This window comes from Periophthalmus magnuspinnatus, chromosome 7 (genome assembly GCF_009829125.3).
Source record: "Periophthalmus magnuspinnatus isolate fPerMag1 chromosome 7, fPerMag1.2.pri, whole genome shotgun sequence".
NCBI classification, from domain to species: Eukaryota; Metazoa; Chordata; class Actinopteri; order Gobiiformes; family Gobiidae; genus Periophthalmus; species Periophthalmus magnuspinnatus.
The window spans coordinates 25,748,481-25,769,860 of record NC_047132.1 but is presented as its reverse complement, the minus strand read 5'-3'; the positions used below and the strand labels follow the sequence as shown (position 1 = coordinate 25,769,860).

The 21,380-nt window shown below is 40.0% G+C and overlaps 2 protein-coding genes across 5 annotated transcripts in view; one reads left to right on the top strand and one right to left on the bottom strand.

The window, feature by feature from the left end:
* Window positions 1-10,217, top strand: part of rarga (retinoic acid receptor gamma a) — a 35,555-nt gene extending 25,338 nt beyond the window's left edge. For all 4 annotated transcript variants that reach the window (XM_033969878.2, XM_055222814.1, XM_055222813.1 and 1 more), the window contains 7 exons: window positions 4,887-5,035; window positions 5,195-5,336; window positions 5,935-6,098; window positions 6,357-6,533; window positions 6,789-6,993; window positions 7,110-7,268; window positions 7,947-10,217. In XM_033969878.2, coding sequence (XP_033825769.1) covers window positions 4,887-5,035; window positions 5,195-5,336; window positions 5,935-6,098; window positions 6,357-6,533; window positions 6,789-6,993; window positions 7,110-7,268; window positions 7,947-8,311 — 1,361 coding nt within the window. In that variant the 3' untranslated portion in view covers window positions 8,312-10,217. The remainder of the gene's footprint in view (window positions 1-4,886; window positions 5,036-5,194; window positions 5,337-5,934; window positions 6,099-6,356; window positions 6,534-6,788; window positions 6,994-7,109; window positions 7,269-7,946) is intronic.
* Window positions 10,218-12,614: 2,397 nt separating this feature from the next.
* Window positions 12,615-21,123, bottom strand: calcoco1a (calcium binding and coiled-coil domain 1a). The gene is made up of 15 exons (XM_055222812.1): window positions 20,490-21,123; window positions 18,845-18,983; window positions 18,670-18,772; window positions 17,936-18,138; window positions 17,600-17,812; window positions 17,059-17,207; window positions 16,909-16,978; window positions 16,682-16,837; window positions 16,212-16,466; window positions 15,990-16,115; window positions 15,824-15,919; window positions 15,370-15,466; window positions 14,847-15,082; window positions 14,567-14,658; window positions 12,615-13,938 (listed from the first exon to the last, which is right to left on the bottom strand). Exons 2-15 carry the CDS (start codon window positions 18,974-18,976, stop codon window positions 13,911-13,913), a joined length of 1,956 nt encoding a protein of 651 aa, XP_055078787.1. The 5' UTR covers window positions 18,977-18,983; window positions 20,490-21,123; the 3' UTR covers window positions 12,615-13,910.
* Between the last annotated feature and the right edge of the window lie 257 nt (window positions 21,124-21,380).

Sequence of the window (21,380 nt, the reverse complement as noted above, 5' to 3'; positions counted from 1 at the left end):
CTGTGCCAGAGACAGACAGGTGAGAGCCAGGGCTACAGATGGTAAGAGGAAGTCTGGGAGGCTCAGAAACACACGGAGGATCAAAGAGACAGGCTTCCCTCGATGACTCTCCTCTCTCACCACGCCTGTCTGCCTCTGCCCTCTCTCACCACTTCTTCGCCTCTCTGTGAGTTGTCCTTTCCTCCATGACATGATCAATGGCCCAGTCCTCCACCAGATTGCCAGGTTTGGGTTCAAGCTCCAGTCACATTAGCAGAAGAGGAGTGTTTCTCTGCCTAAGTCTTCTGGTGGGCAGACGAGGAGTCAGCTGGAGCTCTCCACAGGGATGAGGGGGCACATTTTTTCCACAGATCTGCACTTGACTCTCTTGCTCGCTTTGTCCCCTCACAAGCCGTAAAAACCTCTAACTTCAGCCCTTTCATTGTAATTCAGTTTCCTTTCATTCTGACTTGCCTTTTTAATACCTCCTTCCTTGGATTTTGCACAGGGGTATTTGAAGGAAACTTTGTAAAGTTCATGAAGTACAAGCAAGAGGTGGGCACGACCTGTTTTTTTGACAAGGTTGTTTGGTGCAGGAAGAGGGGGGTGTTTGCTGCCAAATGTTGGCTTGGCTGGCTGCTTCAAGAAATATCAAAAGGCCCTTTATGAGGTGCTGTAAAGAAGAAAGGGTGTTTTGAGAGCACCACTGGACTGCTAGGGTAATTCCACTTTCTAAAGTGTGCCCTCTGGACAGAAGCTTATCCCACCTGCTGCCTTCCTGCCCTGCTCCACTTGAACACTTTCTTTAGATATAGCTGTTTGTCACATTGCATCCATAGTTCTGTGGTTAACATGTAAGAGTGCTAGAAATACATTCCAAGATATATAGCCAATGTATTTATAGTTTGCTATTTGTCCCTTTTCATGAATTGTGTTAAATCTTGCATGTGCGAGCCCACTAAAACACACCTCTTGTTAAGTGTGCTGGCCTTAAAGGGGCATTCAGGAGGCCCACTTTACAAGACCAGGTCTGTGTGTGCGTGTTTCGGCCTCAGTAATGAGCTTTCTGACAGCTGTTGAAAGGTGCTACAGCTCAGCACCTCTAATGAAAGCATCCCCCGTCTTCTCACTAAATGCATTCCTCTCTTCCTGCCTGAAACTTTAGTCTTTACATGTACATAAACCATTTTACCAAGAAAGTAGCATTGTTTGACCTATGGGAAACATGCCATTTTACAAAGGTGTAGGATCAAGGGACACATACAAGTGACCACAAAAGCAGTGAGATCCTCCGGAAAGTGTGCTACTTAAAAGAGGAAGGAAGCACGTCTGTGGGACCTTGTAGCAAAAGCCGCAGAGGGATGGCAGGAAAACGTAGGCAGAGAACAGAAAGGAGAGTGCTCACAGGGGCGCGGTCCTTTAGTTCTTTTACTGAATAAGTCTGTCATATTCGTGATGCTCATTCATAGTACCCTGCGGAGTTGTATGCTTTGCCAAGGCCAAGGGCACCATCAAAGGGTTCCATCTATTGTGCCAGCAAGTGTTCCAGCCCACTGTTCACTATCCCCTCAATCTGCTTTCCTTCTGCCACTACAGTCTGCCCAGTACCACCCCTCATTTCACGCTAAGGCCTTTACTGTGTGCCCCTCTCACACACTAACTCCAAGTCACTTCTTTACTGCTCTGCACATTTGACAAGAACATGCAAGCTTTATGGCCGGTTTTATGTAAACAAAAAGCCCCAGACATGCATGCTTTTACAGGAACTAGAAGCCAATGCCAACTTCATGTATATTTCAGGACAATATCATGTTTGTGGCAAGTCCAACAATCCTGTTAGGAGTAGCATACATTTGCAAATCAAATACAGGCTGCTGAGAGTGGGCACATACAAATGACATACGCTCCCACGTGTATTTCTGTACAAAGCTCCGTTCTCACTGGCACAATGAAAACAGCTTTCAAGTTTGATCACTCGTGCCTAGACAGGGCTTTGAGAACACTGTCCTAGTCAAGATCCAATCACACCACCAAGTCACGTAGACAGACTCTGCAGGCCTATTGTGAAAGAATACTTGTTACTCTGCCAGAATGTCATATGCTGCTCCGTTAAAAGCGGCATATTGCAACACAAAACAGAGCTGCAGAGTCATGCCTTTGCACACATACATTAGTTACACACTCTCTTTCCAGTTGGGTGAACAACAGGCAGCCTCAGTGTTTTCATAAACTGTGTTGTTTTTTCTGTATTATCATCTGCCATTTTCTTTCATAATCTTCCCAATTCTGATGTTTGAACCTGCAGGGACTTTTAGTAACCCATTTGACTTGACCTAGAATCTATTGTAATTGACCTAGTTGGAGTCACCTTTAGCTAAACAGCTATTTCTGTCATGTGCAGTAACATTTCACAGCTAATGAGGTTGATGGGAATGATGGACTGTGGCTCTTTGGAAGTGCCTGAATAGGTGGTAGACATTCAGTTGGAATTAGATATCATCCTCCTCTTGTATGCATGTGTGGAGCTAAAGACCAGTGAATAGTGTCTGTGTATATACTGTATGTGACAGGGATTAGGTCTGGTCAGTGCAGCTGGGCCACTTGAGCAGGGAGAGCATTGAGAGAAGGGATTATGGAGTAAAATGATACTTAGCAGGAAATGAACAGTGGCTCCTGATAACTTCACTATCTTCCCTTTTCTGTTGTGTTCTGTTCTGTTGAACAAGAGCCAGCACCCTATCCTCTCTTCACATCTCACCCGTCCATCAGCACCCTGCAGGACTCGGATGGCGGATTGTCATGCAAATTGTGGCCCCAGACCTCAGAACGCTGATAAGGAGGGCCTCTCATTTCAGTGGACTTTGTTTTCTAAACAGTGATGAGCTCAGTGAAGGAGACTGGGGAAAGAGGCTGCAGCACTTATCTGAATGCACTCTCTCTGTGGTGCCTACGGGTAAGTGGTGCGGGGTGTTTTGATTGAGCCGTCTCAAAAGGGGAAGGGACAAGAGTCAGGTTCCCTGGCACAAACCAGGTTCCACATGTTAGCAGAGCCTAAAGTGAGTCTTTCTCTCAGAGGCCCCTCCATTTAGACAGTGTCCGTCAATGTTTGTTACTTGACGCCACATATGGTTTGTCCTTTTCTAAAGGCTTGTCAGCACTGGGTCTGGAGCCTCATTTGCTGCTGTTATTATTGCATAAACAAAGAGGTTCATGGCACGTTCAGAGGGTTTCTGTTTTCCCTCTGACCCTGCGGCTTTGTTACTTTCTGGTCTAGGAGATTTGAGAAGCTCTGAAGAAACACTCACCAGTCCCAAACTTTAGGTTTTAGATTGATTTGCACATTTGGCTTTTGGATTGGTCTTAAAAGTAATGGAAAACATATTTGCCTCCAGCAAACTGAGGCTTTCAAAGGAAGAATTTCAATGCGGATTCTGAATTGTCAAATATAAAACACATATGAAAAACAGATGTATGAGCAGCAGGCAAGAAATGAAAATATGAATATGTCTGATATACTTCTGTTACTATCATTAATGAGGTAGCTGGACAGGCACAGCAGCTGTAGCCATAGTGGTAATGGTCATCTTGGTCTTGAACAAGACTTGCCCTCAGGAGCACTCCCCCTTCCTTTTTTTTTTTTTTTTTTTTAAAATAAAATTCCTTTTTTATGCTTCTTTTTCTTCTTCTTGAAGTCTCTCCTTTCTTGTAAAAAGCCAAGCTGGTGGGTTTTGCCTCAGCCTTGGGTGTGAGAGAGCAGTGGGGAGGGGTGTGTAGGTTAAGTTTAGGCTAGCCCTCTATGCTTTCCATTGAAGGTACGGGGGGGAGGTGGGAGCAGTAAAAGTTAGAATTTTAGAGCCTCCCTGTTTTTTATTTTATGATTGGCTTTTTTTATGGGCTAGGAGCTACAGCTGGTGGTGTGAATAGCTGCCCAAGGTGACCGAGTCCCAATAAAGTGTAGGCCAGCCGGGCTGGGGCCTCCAGTCCAGCCATGGGACCGCCTTTATAGGCCGCCTTACGAGCCAAGGCCTCTATTAAAACCTGGCAGGGCTGCACTGAGGAATTTAGGGCCAGGAAACAAGAGAAAAATAGGGTTTGTGTGTCAAGGGGTGGTGGGATGCAGAGCTGGAAGGGGGTTGAAGTTTGAGGGTGACCAAGGGTGAAAGTTGAAAGAAATGCTGTTAGGTGAGAGGGGGCAACATGTGTGTCTGAGTTTGTGCAGGCTAGCATGTGTGATGAGGCCTGGTCTTATGAAAGTGTATGCAGCAGCTTATGTTACTCGGGTGAAGTATGGAATCCATACATTGCAGAGTTTAATGTAAAAGAGCATGTATAGGTTTCACTTGAGAGTACAATGAAGCATAATGTACCATAACAGCTATGTGACTCAGTGTGTCGCTGATGTCACAGGCTGTTCTACTTTCCCATAAAGCCTCACCAGCTTTGTGTTCATGTGACGTGGATATGCAGAATGCAAAGGAGATGTGTTGTAAGCGGTTGTCAGGCTCTGGAATGAGGAAGGGCTTGCTTCGACTGCTAGCTGTAGCACTAAATCTTTTACCTGCTCTTATCACTAAACCTGTCAGTAACTCTATTTTATGCTCCTGTTTTGTCTCTGCTGTCACTCACTCATTCCTCCTTTTTCAGAGTTTTTACACGAAGTCATGTGCTTTATACTTGTTAGCACTTTGCCTTAGGGTGGTAATTGTAGCAAAGCAGTGGAGACTGATATTCTTTTGCTATTTATTTGTCTTATCTTGTACATCTTGTTCAGCATAGTTAAAAACAAATATGTGAATCTAGGGAGAGGCAAAATGCCTTGTTAGCTGCATTTTAAACTGGTATAAAGCCAGTAACCAAGCATGTGTTGAGGCTTTCATACTGACCTAGTTCTTGTTTCTTGTCCACAGCGGTGGAGACACAGAGCACCAGCTCAGAGGAGATGGTTCCCAGCTCCCCATCTCCACCTCCTCCACCTCGTGTCTACAAGCCCTGCTTTGTGTGCCAGGACAAGTCCTCAGGGTATCACTATGGGGTCAGCTCCTGTGAGGGCTGCAAGGTGAGGAAAACTGTCAATTCAGAACCATGGATACACACCACACGCTACCAAAATTTGTAACATAACCTAACAAATCTCTTTTCAAACTGCACAGTAATGACATATAGATTATTTATTTTATTTATTTTCTCTTTTTTGTTTGTCTGTTTATTTCTTCAGGGTTTTTTCCGTCGCAGTATCCAGAAGAACATGGTATACACTTGCCACAGAGACAAGAACTGTCAGATAAACAAAGTGACACGCAACCGCTGCCAGTACTGCCGCCTGCAAAAATGTTTTGAAGTTGGCATGTCCAAGGAAGGTGAGCGATACACAACTGAAAAAAAAAAGTATACATAATAAAATGAAACTTTTTTGTGTGTAATTATACTTATTAGTTGTAGACTGGTAGAATGACATTTGTTTTTAGACTTTAATTAATCAAGATTAAAATAATAATAATGAAGTAATTATGCCACTCCCTGGGAAACTATTCAAAAGAGATAGAGGTACTGCAAATGAGGAGTCTACGTGGGGTGGTGTTCAGGGCGAGGCAGGGCAGTGTACCAATCATATGACTAGTGACAAAATCATTGTGACTTCCTGTTTCATCACCAAAATAACCCTGTTACATAGCTCAAACACTAGTTTTATTCATAATGGACAACAGTTATATTATGATGGCTCCCTCTACACTTGTGATGTTCATGTTAAAATGGCAGTTACTTGTCCCTCAGAGTCCATAGATGATGTATGTGGGTGTAATGTTTGTGTGGGATGTGTGTTAAAACCGGGATCACATTGTGCCTTTGCTATTACTGGATATCCTGAGAGGAAGGAAAGTATGGGAGGAGGGGGCTTGGAGGGACAGAGTGTAGTTGTGACTTTTTTTTTTTTTAATGTTTATTTTGTTGTCTTAGCGGTGCGTAATGACAGAAACAAGAAGAAGAAAGAAGTGAAGGAGGAGGTGGTGCTTCCAGAGAGTTATGAACTCAGTGGGGAACTAGAAGAGCTGGTCAATAAAGTGAGCAAGGCTCACCAAGAAACCTTCCCGTCGCTCTGCCAACTTGGCAAATACACCACGGTAAGTTATACAGTGTATACTGTGTAAGCTGTTTAGTGTGGCTATAGCAGAGCTGTAAATTTGCCATGGCGTTCCCAACATAGTGGTGGCCTAACTAATTCAGTTCCCCATTAGACCATCTGTGTGGCCTCGGGATGATTGATGCAACATGTAAATGGATTTTGTCCTTGACTGATGTAAAATGTAAATGTGCTGTGTGCTCAGTGTTCCCTCCACCTCTGCTACCAAGCTGATGTGAGGCTCTTTGTTTGTATGCAGAACTCAAGCTCAGACCACAGAGTCCAGCTAGACTTAGGACTATGGGACAAGTTCAGTGAGCTCTCCACTAAATGCATCATCAAGATTGTGGAGTTTGCCAAGAGATTGCCTGGTTTTACCACCCTCACTATAGCGGACCAGATCACTCTGCTCAAGGCCGCCTGCTTGGACATTCTGGTACAAAACTATTATTTGTCATTGTTAATTTTTTTCCAGAGAATGGGTAAATGTCTCAGTTACAGTAAATAGGAACTGTACAAATACTGCCATCTAGTGAAGAAAAATATACTTCAAATTGGGTCACTTGTGGGAGTAAATCTTAAGAATTTAAAATCTAAAAGATTAGATAATATAGATAATATAGTAAAATACTATTTTTCACTAGATACTGGATGTACTATTGATTAGTCTCATAATGTGTGTTGCTTTCAGATGCTGAGAATCTGCACACGTTACACTCCAGAACAGGACACTATGACCTTCTCTGATGGTCTGACTCTAAACAGAACTCAAATGCACAACGCTGGCTTCGGACCTCTCACAGACCTAGTGTTTGCCTTTGCCGGCCAGCTTCTGCCCCTGGAGATGGATGATACAGAAACTGGTCTCCTCAGTGCCATCTGCCTCATTTGTGGAGGTACTACACCAGCAGATACACATTCAGAATGCATAATAAAACTTAACCACAATATAGTTAAGTTGAATCAAAATCAAAGATATTAAATTAAGTGTATTTTCTGCATCTTTCTTCAGATCGTATGGACCTGGAGGAGCCTGAAAAAGTGGATAAGCTTCAGGAGCCTTTGCTGGAAGCACTGAAGATCTATGCCCGACGAAGGCGCCCCAACAAGCCTCATATGTTCCCCCGAATGCTCATGAAAATAACAGATCTTCGGGGAATCAGCACCAAAGGTTAGTATCGAATTACATGTTTGTTAATTATACATTTTGAAATTGACAAAATTATGCTTGAGGTTTAGAGAAAAACTAAATCATATCATTTGACAAAATTATGTTTGAGTATTGCAGAAAAATAAATCATGTAATTTACCCATACCCTTAAACAGAACTCCAAAATTTCTCATTCGGTCAAAAAAGTCTTGAGAGCATTCCAGTCAGTTATAAACTGGATGGAGATGAAGGACTTTGGTCTTCACTTTTGTGGTCAGGTTGAAACAGTTGTTGAGGGAACAGACAACAAGAGGAATGGCAAGGAACTTTATGTCAAGAAGAAATTGCGGTCATATTTTTTGGGGGTATGCATAAAATATTTTTTTGGCAGCAGTGATAGAAATAAAGACTTAACTAACAATTATGTAAGTGCCTGAAATGTATCTTTTTCCAACTACCACTCAACATACAACCAAACAAAGAAATAAAATGTATTTGTATTATTTTATTTTATTTTTTTTTAAGTTGGGTTTACTTTTGTGTTATCGTTTTATATTAATGTTAAATGGCTGTCGTCTCAGTAAAGTGTAAAAGTGTATAAATCACACTCTGACTTAGCTATTAAATGATTCAAATATGTCGTAACTACTAACATCTGAACTTTGCGGAAAATCTTACCTCTTCCTTGTCTGTGTTCAGGTGCAGAGAGAGCTATTACCCTGAAGATGGAGATCCCAGGGCCCATGCCTCCGTTAATCAGGGAGATGCTGGAGAATCCGGAGGCCTTTGAGGACCAAACAGATTGCAACGACAGCCCCCCTCCTCCCCCTCCACCACCTCCTCCGCCTCCAGCTTTGGTTCTCAAACAGGAAGCTGAGGATGAGGATGACAGCTGGGCGACAGAGAATGGCAGTGAGCCATCACCAGAGGAGGAAGAAGAGGATGATGATGATGATGTGGGGGATGATGAGCGGGACAGGTGTTCGGACAGTGATGGTGAATCCTGGGGCCCATTGGAGCCCTTAGATGGGTCGAGGAAAGGCCTTGGTGGGAGGGCACAGTAAACATTTTTTTACAGACATACACGTTGTTATAAAGATTTACAAACTCACTGTGTTGAGAGAAAAGAATCAATCACACTTTCACCTCAAAGATGCTGGCCTTTCCTTTCCCTCTCTCTTTGCACATCAGTGTCCCCCGCTGCAGGGCACAACAGAGCCTTATGTGTACAGACACTCCTAACTCAGGCCACATGGTCCATGACAAGTGAACTACAAGAAAACTGTAAAGGAGAGCAGACAGTAAACTATATAAACTCACGGCATAGCCAAGAGGGAAGTGAACGCAACACAAAGCAGGTAACCTCTTTGAGAAAACTAATTTCCGTTTCTCAATGTTGTTGTTCTGTATGTCACAATAGGGAAATGGCCAAACCATATACCAGCAAGAGACGCTGATGGATAACAACAAAGCACATTTGTCTAAAGAAAACAAGAGTACTGGGCAAAACCAAATTGAGTATGCTAATCTGTTATTGTGGTTATTGCATTTGAATATTGTTTTCTATTGTTTTCTTTTTCATTTTATGAATAAGTTCTTGCATATCTACGTATATAACATTGTATTTTTGTTTTTATTTGTTATTCTGGTTATATATATCAACCCTCTAGACTTAATAAGCTTTCCTCAGAAGATATTTCAGAGGGAAAGAAGGGTAATCAAAACTGGCTGGGTCTTCCTTAATGGCTACTTGCTTAGCAAGGGTTTATACGGGCACTTTTGCTCAGTTTGGATGTCATGATAATCAGCATAGAGGACTATTGTTTTGTTACAGTTACACAATTCATTTAATCAGGGAATCACCATTATATAGTTTCAGTCAACTTATGTGATCACTATGGAAAATAATTGTGCCAAAGTAAAGAAAGTCATCTTTGGATAAACTTTCACTTCAGCCTGCGCACTAATGAAAATCCCCATAATAGACACACTCTTTTTTCTCTATCCTTAGCTGTTACAAGTGTGCCAACCTGACATTAAATTCTATTACAGAATCTTACACTTGAACATATATGTAGCACTTTGTGGTATTCAAGCAAGGCACACGTTGTTTCAAGAGTATGTTTTATGTCCATCAATACAATCAAACTTTGAGCACTCCCTAATGATGTCACAAGACAAAACACACACATGTACAGTCCGTTAAATCTTCCTTGTCTTATGCAATGCTTCAAGACATATGCAAGAAGTGAAACCAGGAATCTTCTTCTTGAATGACAATATGGAATCCGACTCAGGGCTTTTCATTAGGACCAAACCCTAGCAGTTTGCATGCTAGAAACTGGCAATATTTATATGTGTATTAAGTTTTAATCAGCTCAGTTACCCTTTTTCGTGTATATACCTAGAAGGTTACAGAACACCGTTAATAAGAGGTCAACATCATCACCAATGCTGCCCAGCTTCCATGTGCTTGCACTGGCATTCCTGCAGCAAACTGCCTTCTCATCCAAAAAGCCATTATATCTTCATGTCTTTCTTGTGAATATCCCACTTCTCTAAAAGCAGCTCTGTGTGGAGGGTTATATGGGTTTTCATGTATCAATTACTTTATTGCCAAAACGTCTGGCTGGGAAAGCACAGATGATATACAGAGGCTTTTTCTGCCTCTCTTTGAAGCAATACAGACATTTGTTTCTGTAGCAATGAGAGCTTCCATCTCACAAAATAGGCAGGTCTCATTATTGTTGAGTGTGTGTAAAGTATGCGTGAATGCTGTTACATTTTCGCCATGGAGTGAATGTTCTTGGTTGGTGCTGTCACACATGAACTGTGTGATTTCCTCATTGCTTTCTTGTTGTTATGATATTGTTTTTTGTTAGTTCTGGACATGGCCAAGGTGTTGTTAACTCTGTTAATGTCAAAGAAAAGCCATATAAACAGGCACAATAAACTTTTGAGATATAGTTCAGCATGTCTGTCTTACTTTTACTATATTTTCTGTTGTGTTGAAAAGTACAAGCCCACATGTAAAACATATTTTTACTTAGTACTTCTATGTAATTAATTAATTTAATTATTAACCTACTGAATGGAATTTTTTTTAATACAAAAGACTCTAAAATTAGGTTAAACAAGTAGGTTGCACATATACAACTATTACAGTGATGTGAGTGATGTTTTTTCTCCCTTCGTAATAAATAATTTCAACTTTGCATGATCGTGCAATATCAATGCACACCAGTAGAGGGCGCTCTTGCACTACTAGCCGCAGTTAAGCTTCATTGTGCACACTGCATGAAGCCATGGACGATAGGTTGGTTGGGTCACATGGAAAAGATGGGCGCATCGGCCCATAAATCACGCCCCCTGCAGAACAAGGACATCAGATCAGTCTGCACCCAAGATGCTCTTTGTAATTTGATGGATTCAGGAGTAGATTGTAGCTATATATACACCTGACGTCCTAATGCAATACCAGTCTATCTGGCGCATTATGTACTTATCCAAACACATGGGAAAGTAAACTAGGCTGTTGAAAAATAACTCTTTAGCTGGGGATTGTGAACAAAACATGCCTACTTGACTTTTTACCTTTACGTTTACGTCTATGATGTCCTTCACGTAAAAGTCAATCATTGGCAAAGGTAGTGGGTAATGTCTAGGCCTATACTGACAACACACATTGTTTGGGGTAAATTAACGAGCATCCTTGTCTGAATATATTCAAGTAATTTATAATCAACAACTGTATCATTTTGATGTTTGATTATAGCTTAAGACAAGTCCCCCACTATCAAGAGCGTCACTTCGGCTTTATGAATACAGCTGGAAAGAATCAGAATCAGAGCAGGGTATAAACTCAAAAGATTCTATCAATTATATGATTGCTTTAATTAACTAGCATTAAGCACAGATCAATAACACCAGACAGGAATTAAAATAAGGCCCATACATTATACACTATTTTACAAGGAACAATAAAATGGGCTCATATACTGCAAGGATGGTGTTGCCATGGGAACCACAGGGAGGGACTGGGTGTGTTGAAGATGGTTTCAGCCATTTTCAAATACTAAAATATCAACCTATAGCTACACAAAGGGGTATGAACCTTAACAACAACATAACAAAAAATCAAAATCAATGCAATGCAAAATTTGGAAAAAAGTTTACTTTTGCTAATATAAAGGGTATACAGAAAGTCTATAACCTTATGTACACTATGTGAAGGCGAGATTCATTATGAATGTACCTCATACACCATTTTGACCTCTTCCCCATGTTCAAACAATGCACTGATTGTTGGTGCTGCTGGTACAAAAAGCAGAGAAGTTAAGAGTTATTAGAAAAAGAAAGGATTAACAGAAAAGAAACAGACTACTGTAATTTTAATACTGTAAATAGTTGGTAGTTGAGTACTCTATGGGTTTCTCTGGATTCCTTAAAATTAGCAACCCACAGTAGACCCATACTTTGATAATGAGTGAACGGCATTGGAAAAGTTCCAATAAAAGAGCAGCAGGTGTAATCGATGCAGTAATTAACATCTGAGCAAAGGGTGCGTGTGTCATGATGAGTTTGTAATGTGTTTTGAATCTGAATAAGATTACCTGTTTGTGTTTGCTGAAAATACAGTGGCTCTGTGGAGAATTGAGGATCAGTGGAGAGAAGCAAGCAGAGGTGACAGGAAGGTGAAGGGTGTTTTCAAGCTCAGAGAGCATAAATTTAATGTCCTCCTCCCTTGTGCCAGCAGCTAGTCTTAAACAAAAGGGTACAGAAGAAAGGGTAAAGGTGCCTAACTAGAATGAAAATGTGGTGTGTGCCATCGGGAATCAAAATGAAAATAAACAGGTAAAGCACAGACGCAGGGATGTGAGGATGGTAGGCGTTGATGTCATAAAAAATCTGAAATGTATTCTGGCCTCTGGGTCTTCATATCTTTTACATTTCTAATTAAAAGAGATAAAGAGTGAGGGAGTCATCAATCCCACAGTGATTTCCCAGTTAAGGTTTTAAAGGGGGCTGTAAACTAGGCAGCCTGGCATCATTGATTTTATAATTAGCTATAGTCAACCCCAGACTTAAGATGGAGTATAAGACAGAAGACTGCAGATTGAAAAAAATAAAGAATTGGAGGTGTGGTGTGGTACAAGTATGATGGTGCTCATAGTAAAATCTGCCCTGGGGGGGGGGGGGGGGGGGGAAAAAGTGAAGAAAAAATGTTTGAAACGTGTTCGAGGTGGTGGTGAGCCAGGAGGTAAAAGGTTGTAAATGTGGATGAAGAAATGCCATAGTTAATTACCAGTGAAATGTCAAGGAGCAAAATGTTGCCATGATCTTTGGCCAGAAAAGACACAGACACAATTGGGATACATAAACCATTTTATTATTTAGAGCCCTGGCCACACCCTGTTACACGCCTTAAGAAAATACAAGTAACCTTGACACACAAAACCTCAAAATAAACCATAACCACTGGTGCTTTATTGCAGCATGTGCTGGCACAGAGCCCTCAGTGGCACCACAAAAATAACAACTTCCTCGGGACGTAAACCCAACACTAAACACAAATAAATGAGACACATCAAGTGTTTAATTCACATGAAAACATTAGTGTTGAATGTAAATAAAAGGATAAAAGAACAGAAAAACTAGCATAAACCACAGACACACAAGTGATGCTTCTGATATGTGAAAACAAACATCTATCAAATAGCCTCCACTGTTTTAAACCAGGAATAATAAAAAGTATTAAATGAAAGTTATTATTGATTTTAACTTGTTTTTGTTTTGTTTTTTTTAGAAAAATACAAAACTCATGATCAGTTTATTGCAGAATATCTACTGTCGTATGCTATTTGATTAGAAAAGCATATTAAATTGTATGCAGTATAGAATAAAAGCATATATATATTGTCGGCAATTTATAAGGTAAAGGTAAATACAACTGTAGTGTAGGCAAAACTTTAAAAATATTGTGTAAATATTAATTTATGTATTGCATTATTTTAATAAACAATCGACATTTAATCATCCAAAAGTTAAAAATATGTAAAAGTATTATCTTCATAAACATCCGTAATCCCTCACTCATCCAGGTTCATGGTGTCAAAACCTTCAATGCTATCATTTAATTTAATATAATAATAATCCACCTAGCTCTCCCTTTCTCAGTCAAGCACAATTTGCTCTCCCTAGATTTATGCAGCTGCAAATGCAGGAAAAGGAGATTAAAGGAGGCAAACAATGTGGTAAAGGCTATGATTTCAACAGAAGAAACTGAACAAAACATCATAGTCATAATAATTACACAGCCTGTTGTGACTCCTAATCACAAACATCATAAAATCAACACAACATTCATCGTAAAGCTTTTGACTTAGCAATGATTCAACAGAAATTATTTGCTACAACAGTGATCCGTGAATTGCCAGATTCCCTCACTAAAGGCCCGCAGTTTTAAAAGTGTGCTCACCAGAAATATAGTGTTGACTTGCCATTATAAGCATTATGTCATTTTAACAATGAACAACAAAAGCAATAAGATGACCATCTAGGCATAAAGAAGGGTCACTGCAGAAGCAGTGAATAAAATGCATAATGCTGGTTACAAGGATTAATTCAAAAAGTTGTCCCTTTCATGAGTGTTGTAACCACTGGTTACCAAAGCGCAGTGTCAGCCAGATCACTAGAGACAGACAAAATGCATAGTAGTTTAAAACTAGAAGTGAAAGAAATAGACAATTTAGTCAAAGAGGAGGTGAGACTGAAAGAGTAGATGAGTGGGAGAGTGAAGGCTTTAATGATGCTGAAAATTGGCCTGTGACTGCGCTACACCCCAGAGCTAAATCATTGCTACAGCCTGCTGTCAACTTATCTGTCCTCTTGTCCTCCCACTCCCATGGCCCAGTTCTGTCTCACTGTCTCCTCTTAACTTCTTTTATGACCACATATTCAAAACTTCCATCTTCCGGTCATTCTCACTCTATGGTCATAAATAATGTTGACTGTTTGCATAAGGAGCTTTGAAATTTCTTGCATTGCTAAAATATTTGACTTTCTATAAATGAAAGTATTATAGTGTGAGTATTCAAGTAGCTTAAGTGGATCTCTCACACAGCATAATTATTTAATATCAGATCTCACTAACTATACAGTACTACTCTTCTGCATATGGAAAAGAAAGGCTGCCAATCTGCTGCCAAAACACAAATGCAGTTTCTACATTGGTTTTATTTTTAAGGAAAGATCAGATATCCTTATGGGACCTATCTCAAGATAACATCATATTGTAAAAAAATCAGTTTGTGTTGTACCTCAGAACGGTGTCTGCATGATCAGGCAGCAGAAGAGCCCTTTCCTCTTCAGAACTTCGTCTTAGATACTGCAGTCCATCAGTCTCCTCCTCCTGAACACAGTGACACACACACGCACTATATGTAACAGCTATTACTGACTAATAACTTTCAGTGCTGAGCCTAATTGCTTCTTGGTGATAATGTCTTGACTGAGTTTTACCGATACACATAAAGACATAACTCATTTTCATTATCATTCACATAGTAATTGGACTATATCATAGATGAATAGTCTCACCGAATCTGAGCTGTGAGCTAGGGTGTCAGAGCTGGTTTGATGGGGGGAGCAGATAGGTGCTGGCTGGTTGATGACCACTGCACTCCTCTCAGTATCCCGGGGCGACTGTGGAGGGGTAACCAGGAGCAGCGATTCAGGCTGGCTATGCTCACACAGGCTGTAGTGTCCAAGAGGGGCACTGACAGACTGGAAGGCCTCAGAGCTCTCATCCTCAGAATCAGATAGTGAATTCATGGCTAAAAATTAAAATAAAAATTATTTATTCACATAAGAAAATTAATATCTTTATTTTATTTGTAAGGAGATATTTTTGTATCATTTTATTTTTGATCCAGTTTGATTCTGGACATGCACATGATTTAAAAATAAAACTAAAAACTTAAGCATACTGGTTCATTTGTTTTTCAGGTCAATATAATTAGAGTTTTAATCATTACTATTTTAGTGATGTCAGTTGGAACAATACAGCCTGTGTGCTTCCTAAACAGTGTTACTTTTCACACTAGCATTGTGCTGGACTCACCGACAGAGGACAGCAGGGAAGCGCTCCACTTGGCACCGGTCACTGTGGTCACTGCTCCCATCTTGTGCTCCAGCTGACAGATGTACTCCATCAACTCCTTAAGTAGAAAATACTGTTATTGTCTCACCCACAGCAGCAGGACATTTGTCATGGTTTCAGCCAGCATTACCCACATAACCCACACGTTGTTCATTGCAGTGGTTACATTTAAATACAAGTTGTGATACTGTGACCATAAAAATCATCACCACAGGCTGCCCTGAAATTCACTGATTTCTACAAATCAATGAATTATAACATCTTTATATTGTCCCATAACAGCTTGGAAGGAAGGCAACATTACTAAGGGCAAAATAATTATCATTATTTGTATTAAAGTGGTGTAAGTGCATGTGATTCCACTGTTTACTGTTAAACAGGAGGAATTTGGTCTAGTTAACACATGATCACTGACGTCTTTTTCTGCTTGTAGTTGCTCTTTCTCCTTTTGTGTGACCCTCAGACTGGTCTTCAGCTCTTGTAGCTCTCTAGTAGTTTCATTCAGTTGGACCTGCAGAAAAAGTAAAAACTATAAAAATCTAAGAACCTGTGCTGTACATTACCCAATTATCTGTTTTTACCCTGTTGCAGTCCTTTTCTCGTCCAAGCTCCACTTCCAGCTTTACTCTCTCCATTTTCTCCTCTTGCACGGTCTCTTCCAAATTCTGAATTTCTGCATGTAGTTTATCAATGAGTTCATGATGCATCTATTGTGATAAGAAAATCAAATGTAATGTCAAATCATGTAAATGTATAAGGGCACAGCTATTTTTATGTTTAAGTTTTCTTGCATAGTGCCATACCTCAGTACTTTGCTGTAGACCTTGCTTTTCCTGTGCCCAGTGAGCTTTCCCCTCTCTCAGGGCCAGACTTGAATCAGCCAGCTGCAGGGTGAGCTGTGCTGCCTGCAGACGGGCCTGGTGCAGCTCTGCCTGGCCCATGTCCCTCTGCGTTACCATGGCACCCAAGTCATTCCTTAGCCCCTCAGCTGTGCGCTCACTCAAACTCAGACGCTCCCGTAAGCTCCGCATCTCCTTCATTGCTGCCTCACTGTCCGCCTAGTTGTAAATTAACAGAACTCTGCATTAGAATCTATTTAAAGTGACATGAATGGCCCAAAATTACTTTTCCACAAATTTAAGTAGCTTTCAAAAGGTGGTGTATTTAGGTAAGGTATACCATATTGTCCCCAAATTTGTTTCCTCTCCAGTGCTTGAGCTTGGTTCTTTCAGGACTACCTATCTAGCCTAGACCAATATTATGAGTGTCTGACCTCTTTTCTGTGGGCAATCGTGAGCTTTTGGGTGAGGGTAGTGATGGTATTTTGAAGCTGAATAATACTGGTGTCTCTTTGGGCCAGTGAGTTTCTTAGGCTCTGGAACTCTTTGGATAGATTTCGAAGCTCCGCTTGAGTTTGTTCCAACTTGATCTAAATTAATAAAGAGATTAAAGTTTGAGACAAATATAGAAATGTTCTGGCATGTATGGAGCATGGTTTACCTGAAGATTTATCCTCTCACTCTCTTCTTCTTTCTTCTGAACTCCTACTCTCCTTGCTCGTTCTTTCATCCTATAAACACAAATTCAGTTAACAAGTGCATACAAAAATAGATCAAAAAATAAATAAGCACTAATGTATTTATTTCTAACCTGTCTAGCTCAATGTCTCTTTCCACAGTCCTTTCTGCCATGATTTTGATGTCCTCCTCCAGCTCTCTGATCCGCTGCTCACACAGATCTTTTTCTTCCATTAAAGCACATTTATCTTGAAGCAGAGATTCTCCAAAAGCTGTCTCCTTCTAAATAAGCAATAAATGGCCTGTTTATTTAGTGAGGACATTATCACTAATTATAAAAAGAAAAGGCTTTCATGGAGTAATTATGCCACTTGTTAGTGTGTGTGATAGAGGGACTTTACGCTTAAGCGTGCATGTACGATCACAGGGTTACCTTAGCTTGAATCTGGTTATCAAAGAAAAAAAAAATTGTGGACTGATCATTTCTCACGTGGTTCATTGTGTGGTACTTGGGGTGAATGATGAGCAATGTGCGTGAACAAAGATCAAGCCGTGAAGTAAATAGAATAAACTAATGTACACTGGGGGCCCTTCTCAGAGCACACTCACACTTGTTATAGCCTATATAGTTTATGGTCTATCAGCAGAGACTTTGAGAAAACTATTGTACCAACCTTTTGCAGTTCCTTCATCTTGTCCTGTTTGTCTTGTGCATGCTTTAGATCATTCTGTAATCTGGCAATTTCCATCTCATAATTACTGCTCTGCCTGTCCCATGACTGCTTTGCCTTTTTATACTCCTCCTTTTCTTGTTCTCTCAGCTTGTTTGTTTCTTTCTGGAGCTGTATAAGCTCTGTTCGCTCATGCAGACATTGTTGTAGGTGATTCTAAGAAAACAAATCAATAAATTACATTTGTGAATGACTACTTCTTTGAAAATGTCAATGTCAGGCTTTTCTTCAATTTATATAGAGGGTTAGACAAATAACATGTGGTTCACTTCCGTCTACCTGCAACAATTCAGCCCTGGGTACAACCAGCAGCATGTCGTTTCCTGCTTCCTCTCCATGAGAATCTTCCTCAAGGGTCACGAGATCTTCCAATGGTTTTGGGGCAGAAAAAGTGAAAGAGGAGCTGCGGGAGCACACGTCACCCTTGGCATCGATGTACACAAACTCATACTGTGTAGAGCTAGCACAAGGCAAGTATGAAGCTGTAGAATAAAAGGAACAGCAGATTTTTTTAAAGCATAAATTTAACATCTAAACATCTAAAAACTAGCATTTATTTTTTATTATGTTATGTTAACAGAAACATATAATAACAGATCTGAAATAAAAAATAAAAATAATTTTAAAGTGTTATTTAATTTGACAGATACAGGAAGTGACCCAGGATTCAGGTTTGCACTACAGATCTCTACTTCATGTTAAATGATAAGAATAGCTAACAGTTTTCGTTTGATGCGTGCAGTGAAGAGTGATAATATGTGTGAGATAAATCACTTCAGTAGGGGTCACACCTGCTGCACATGTTCCCTGCCCCCCTCCTGACTTTCAGTGACTTAAGTGAACAGAGACAGAGGTAAATGCTAAGGCTATGGTAAACCAATCATTTTTGTTTAACTTTTTATCAGATGGAGTCCTGGCTCCAAATTGTGCATATTTGTGTAAAGTACATTTGCAAATGGCATGTTATAAAAATTATTACATACATTAACAGAAACATAAGTATAAATTAATACCCTGGAATTGTACACAGCAGCTGAACTCTGTGCCTTCCTCAAAGTCATTTGGAGCAAGGGCCCAAACAAATGTGTGATACTCTTTCACAGAGGACCACCCAACCTAAAAAAATACACACTGTTAAAGTGAATCAATTCGACACATTCACATTTAAGTTATGGGTTTGTTACCTACCTTGAAAAGCCCTATCCAGTCTGCACTGGCCCAGGTGTGTTGTGAGCTCACCGTGTAGTGGCAATCAACTCTACTTTCAGGGAAATAACTGCAGCTTATGTTCCTGAACTCCACTGGCCAAGTCTTTTCCATTTCAATACTAAAAAGAGGGGCAGCATTCATGGAAGAACGATACAAGTAGTTAAATAGTACCTATAAGTTAAAGGGCCCATATTACATATTATTTTCTGATCTCTTTTATAATGTTGTTGCCTCAAACATAAACGTAGTTGTATTTTGTTTCATTCACACATGTTTAAAACACACATCTTGCATATTTAGGCTGAGTTCTTCTCCCAAACAGAAAACACTCTATTTCACCTTGTGATGTCATGTGTTAATACAAGATGTGCCCCACTGTGTTTTTAAACACTATACAACTTCACTAAAATCAATTGGATAATTTCAGTCCTGGAATTTCCAATCTCTACTAAACAAAAGGTAAAAAGTAGCTGTTAACGTGAAAACTACAGATTCATGATATCACCAGGTAGAACAGAGCATTTTGAGCTTTGGAGATGTAGACAGACTGGTAATAAGGGGTTACTCAAACATGTGTGAATGAAAAAAACACAATGCCACTCATGTTTTTGATAAGGTAATAACATGGCTAAAGGCAATTGTGAATAATATAGGACCTTTAAAAGAGAAAATGAATGACACATTTTTATTAGACCGACCTTGACAACACATGCCACGAAAGCTATTTAAAGGTTTGCCAAACCAGTTGTGATTGTCACGTGTACACAAGGTGTATGGGCCTCTCACATATGGCTCAAGTTGAGCTGACAAATACACAGAGCACAATTCTAAAATAGGAGCAAACAATCTACAGACACTTCTAATAAATAATATAGGATACTAATGTGGCCCCATGTGTCAGGTTAAAACATGTTGGCTAGGTCACTTAAGAAGACTAATTAGGCTATACTTTGTCATTACAGCTTTAGTCTGTCTGGGTTTTATGTTTTGTTTAGTTTTTTGTTTGTTTTGTTTATTCGTTTATTTATTTACTTATTTTAGCTTGAATCAATAAAGCCTGAAACACGACAGACACGTGCTAATAGCTGTGAAAAACAAGGCCTAAACAAACTACTAAATTCATTAAAATGCTATTATATACAACCACTCTCAATGTACAGCATATTAAAGACTACATGGTTATGGCATTGAGTTCAGAGGAGGATTAGTAACCTTGTGGCACTAAGTTGTTAAAAATGCCAAAGGAATGACATAAAAAGACTTGAATTTGCCACGTAAGGAAAAAAAAAACTACTATATCCTATGCTTCTTCTGTAGCTCGTCATCAGTGGTAGGCTACAATAGCAGGCCTATTGCAGCCTACGCTAGCACTTTTTACAGATCTGAGGTTATGCACATCAGCGAGGTAAGGCCTACATGTCGAGAAAAACAGTATCCTAAGTAGAAACACTACAAAGGCCTGCACAACATGCGATGTGCGTTAATTGGCAGACACACTTATGACATTAACAAGAGGCTAATAGACGTAATGTCGCAGACATTGGACAATCGCTATGCTTTGCCAAGTTTAAAGAACCTGGACTACTGAAAATGCGTTCGTTGTAACAGTGTATCATCTTCTTACCTTTGTCGCTCACACAATAAAAAACATATTCCTATGCCACAATATCCGACAGTTTACATCTGACACGCTGCTTTATCAGTGCGTGTTCTTCTTCGAGCTTAGTTGTCACTAAAAGAAAACAATAACAAACACGCGGCGCAAACACGAGCATGACAACCTCACTCTTACAAATGAATTGTGGGAAATGTAGTCCTGCACGGGATTAAAGTAACGTCGCAGTGTTGCACTCTAAACTACATTTCCCAGTCCAGATGAAGCGTCCAGCAGGAGCCCCTTCAAAAGAAAATCGACCGTGTAGTTTTCACGAATCGAGCTCAGTCTGTTGATTATTTTTTCAAACTGGGACTGGAAGAGGTTATTGTTAAAATGTTACCGAACCAGTGCAGTCTGCGATTTGCTCCATCAAACACTGCTCCATATCTGTGTGTGCTCCAACTGCCCCACTTTAAGATGAACACTTTGATCTCTACACGCGCTACATCAAATTTTGTGCCTATTAGTTGGCAATAGTTATATAGCTACATGATTTCCTCGCCCAGTGGGGTACAGTAGGCAGCCTACTGTAGGCTACATTTCGAAATTACATTTAAACTCTACGGAGCACCATTGGGCTATTCAATGTCCTGGAGTCGGTGTCGGGTTTTTTTTTTTTCTTCCAAGAGTGCACGTGAGGAGGGGACACTTTTTGATCAGCAGATGGCAGTATACTATTTTAAAAGACCTAAGACTAATGACAGCTCCAGTGTAGTCCTGAGCTGATAGACCATAGACTATATAGGCTATAATAAATATTAATAATATTAATAATATTAATGTAATAATAATAATAATAATAATAATAATAATAATAATAATAATAATAATAATAATAATAATAATAATAATAATAAT

Bases quoted from the DNA above. Each gene is read 5' to 3' on its own strand.
- calcoco1a (XM_055222812.1), bottom strand. From the start codon at position 18,976: ATGGAAAAGACTTGGCCAGTGGAGTTCAGGAACATAAGCTGCAGTTAT. The intron at 15,920-15,989 runs GTAAAAACAGAT...CTTTTTCTGCAG, and splicing joins GAGAAAAGGACTGCAACAGG to GTCCAACTGAATGAAACTAC. The intron at 14,659-14,846 runs GTGAGACTATTC...CACTGTGTTCAG, and splicing joins TAGCTCACAGCTCAGATTCG to GAGGAGGAGACTGATGGACT.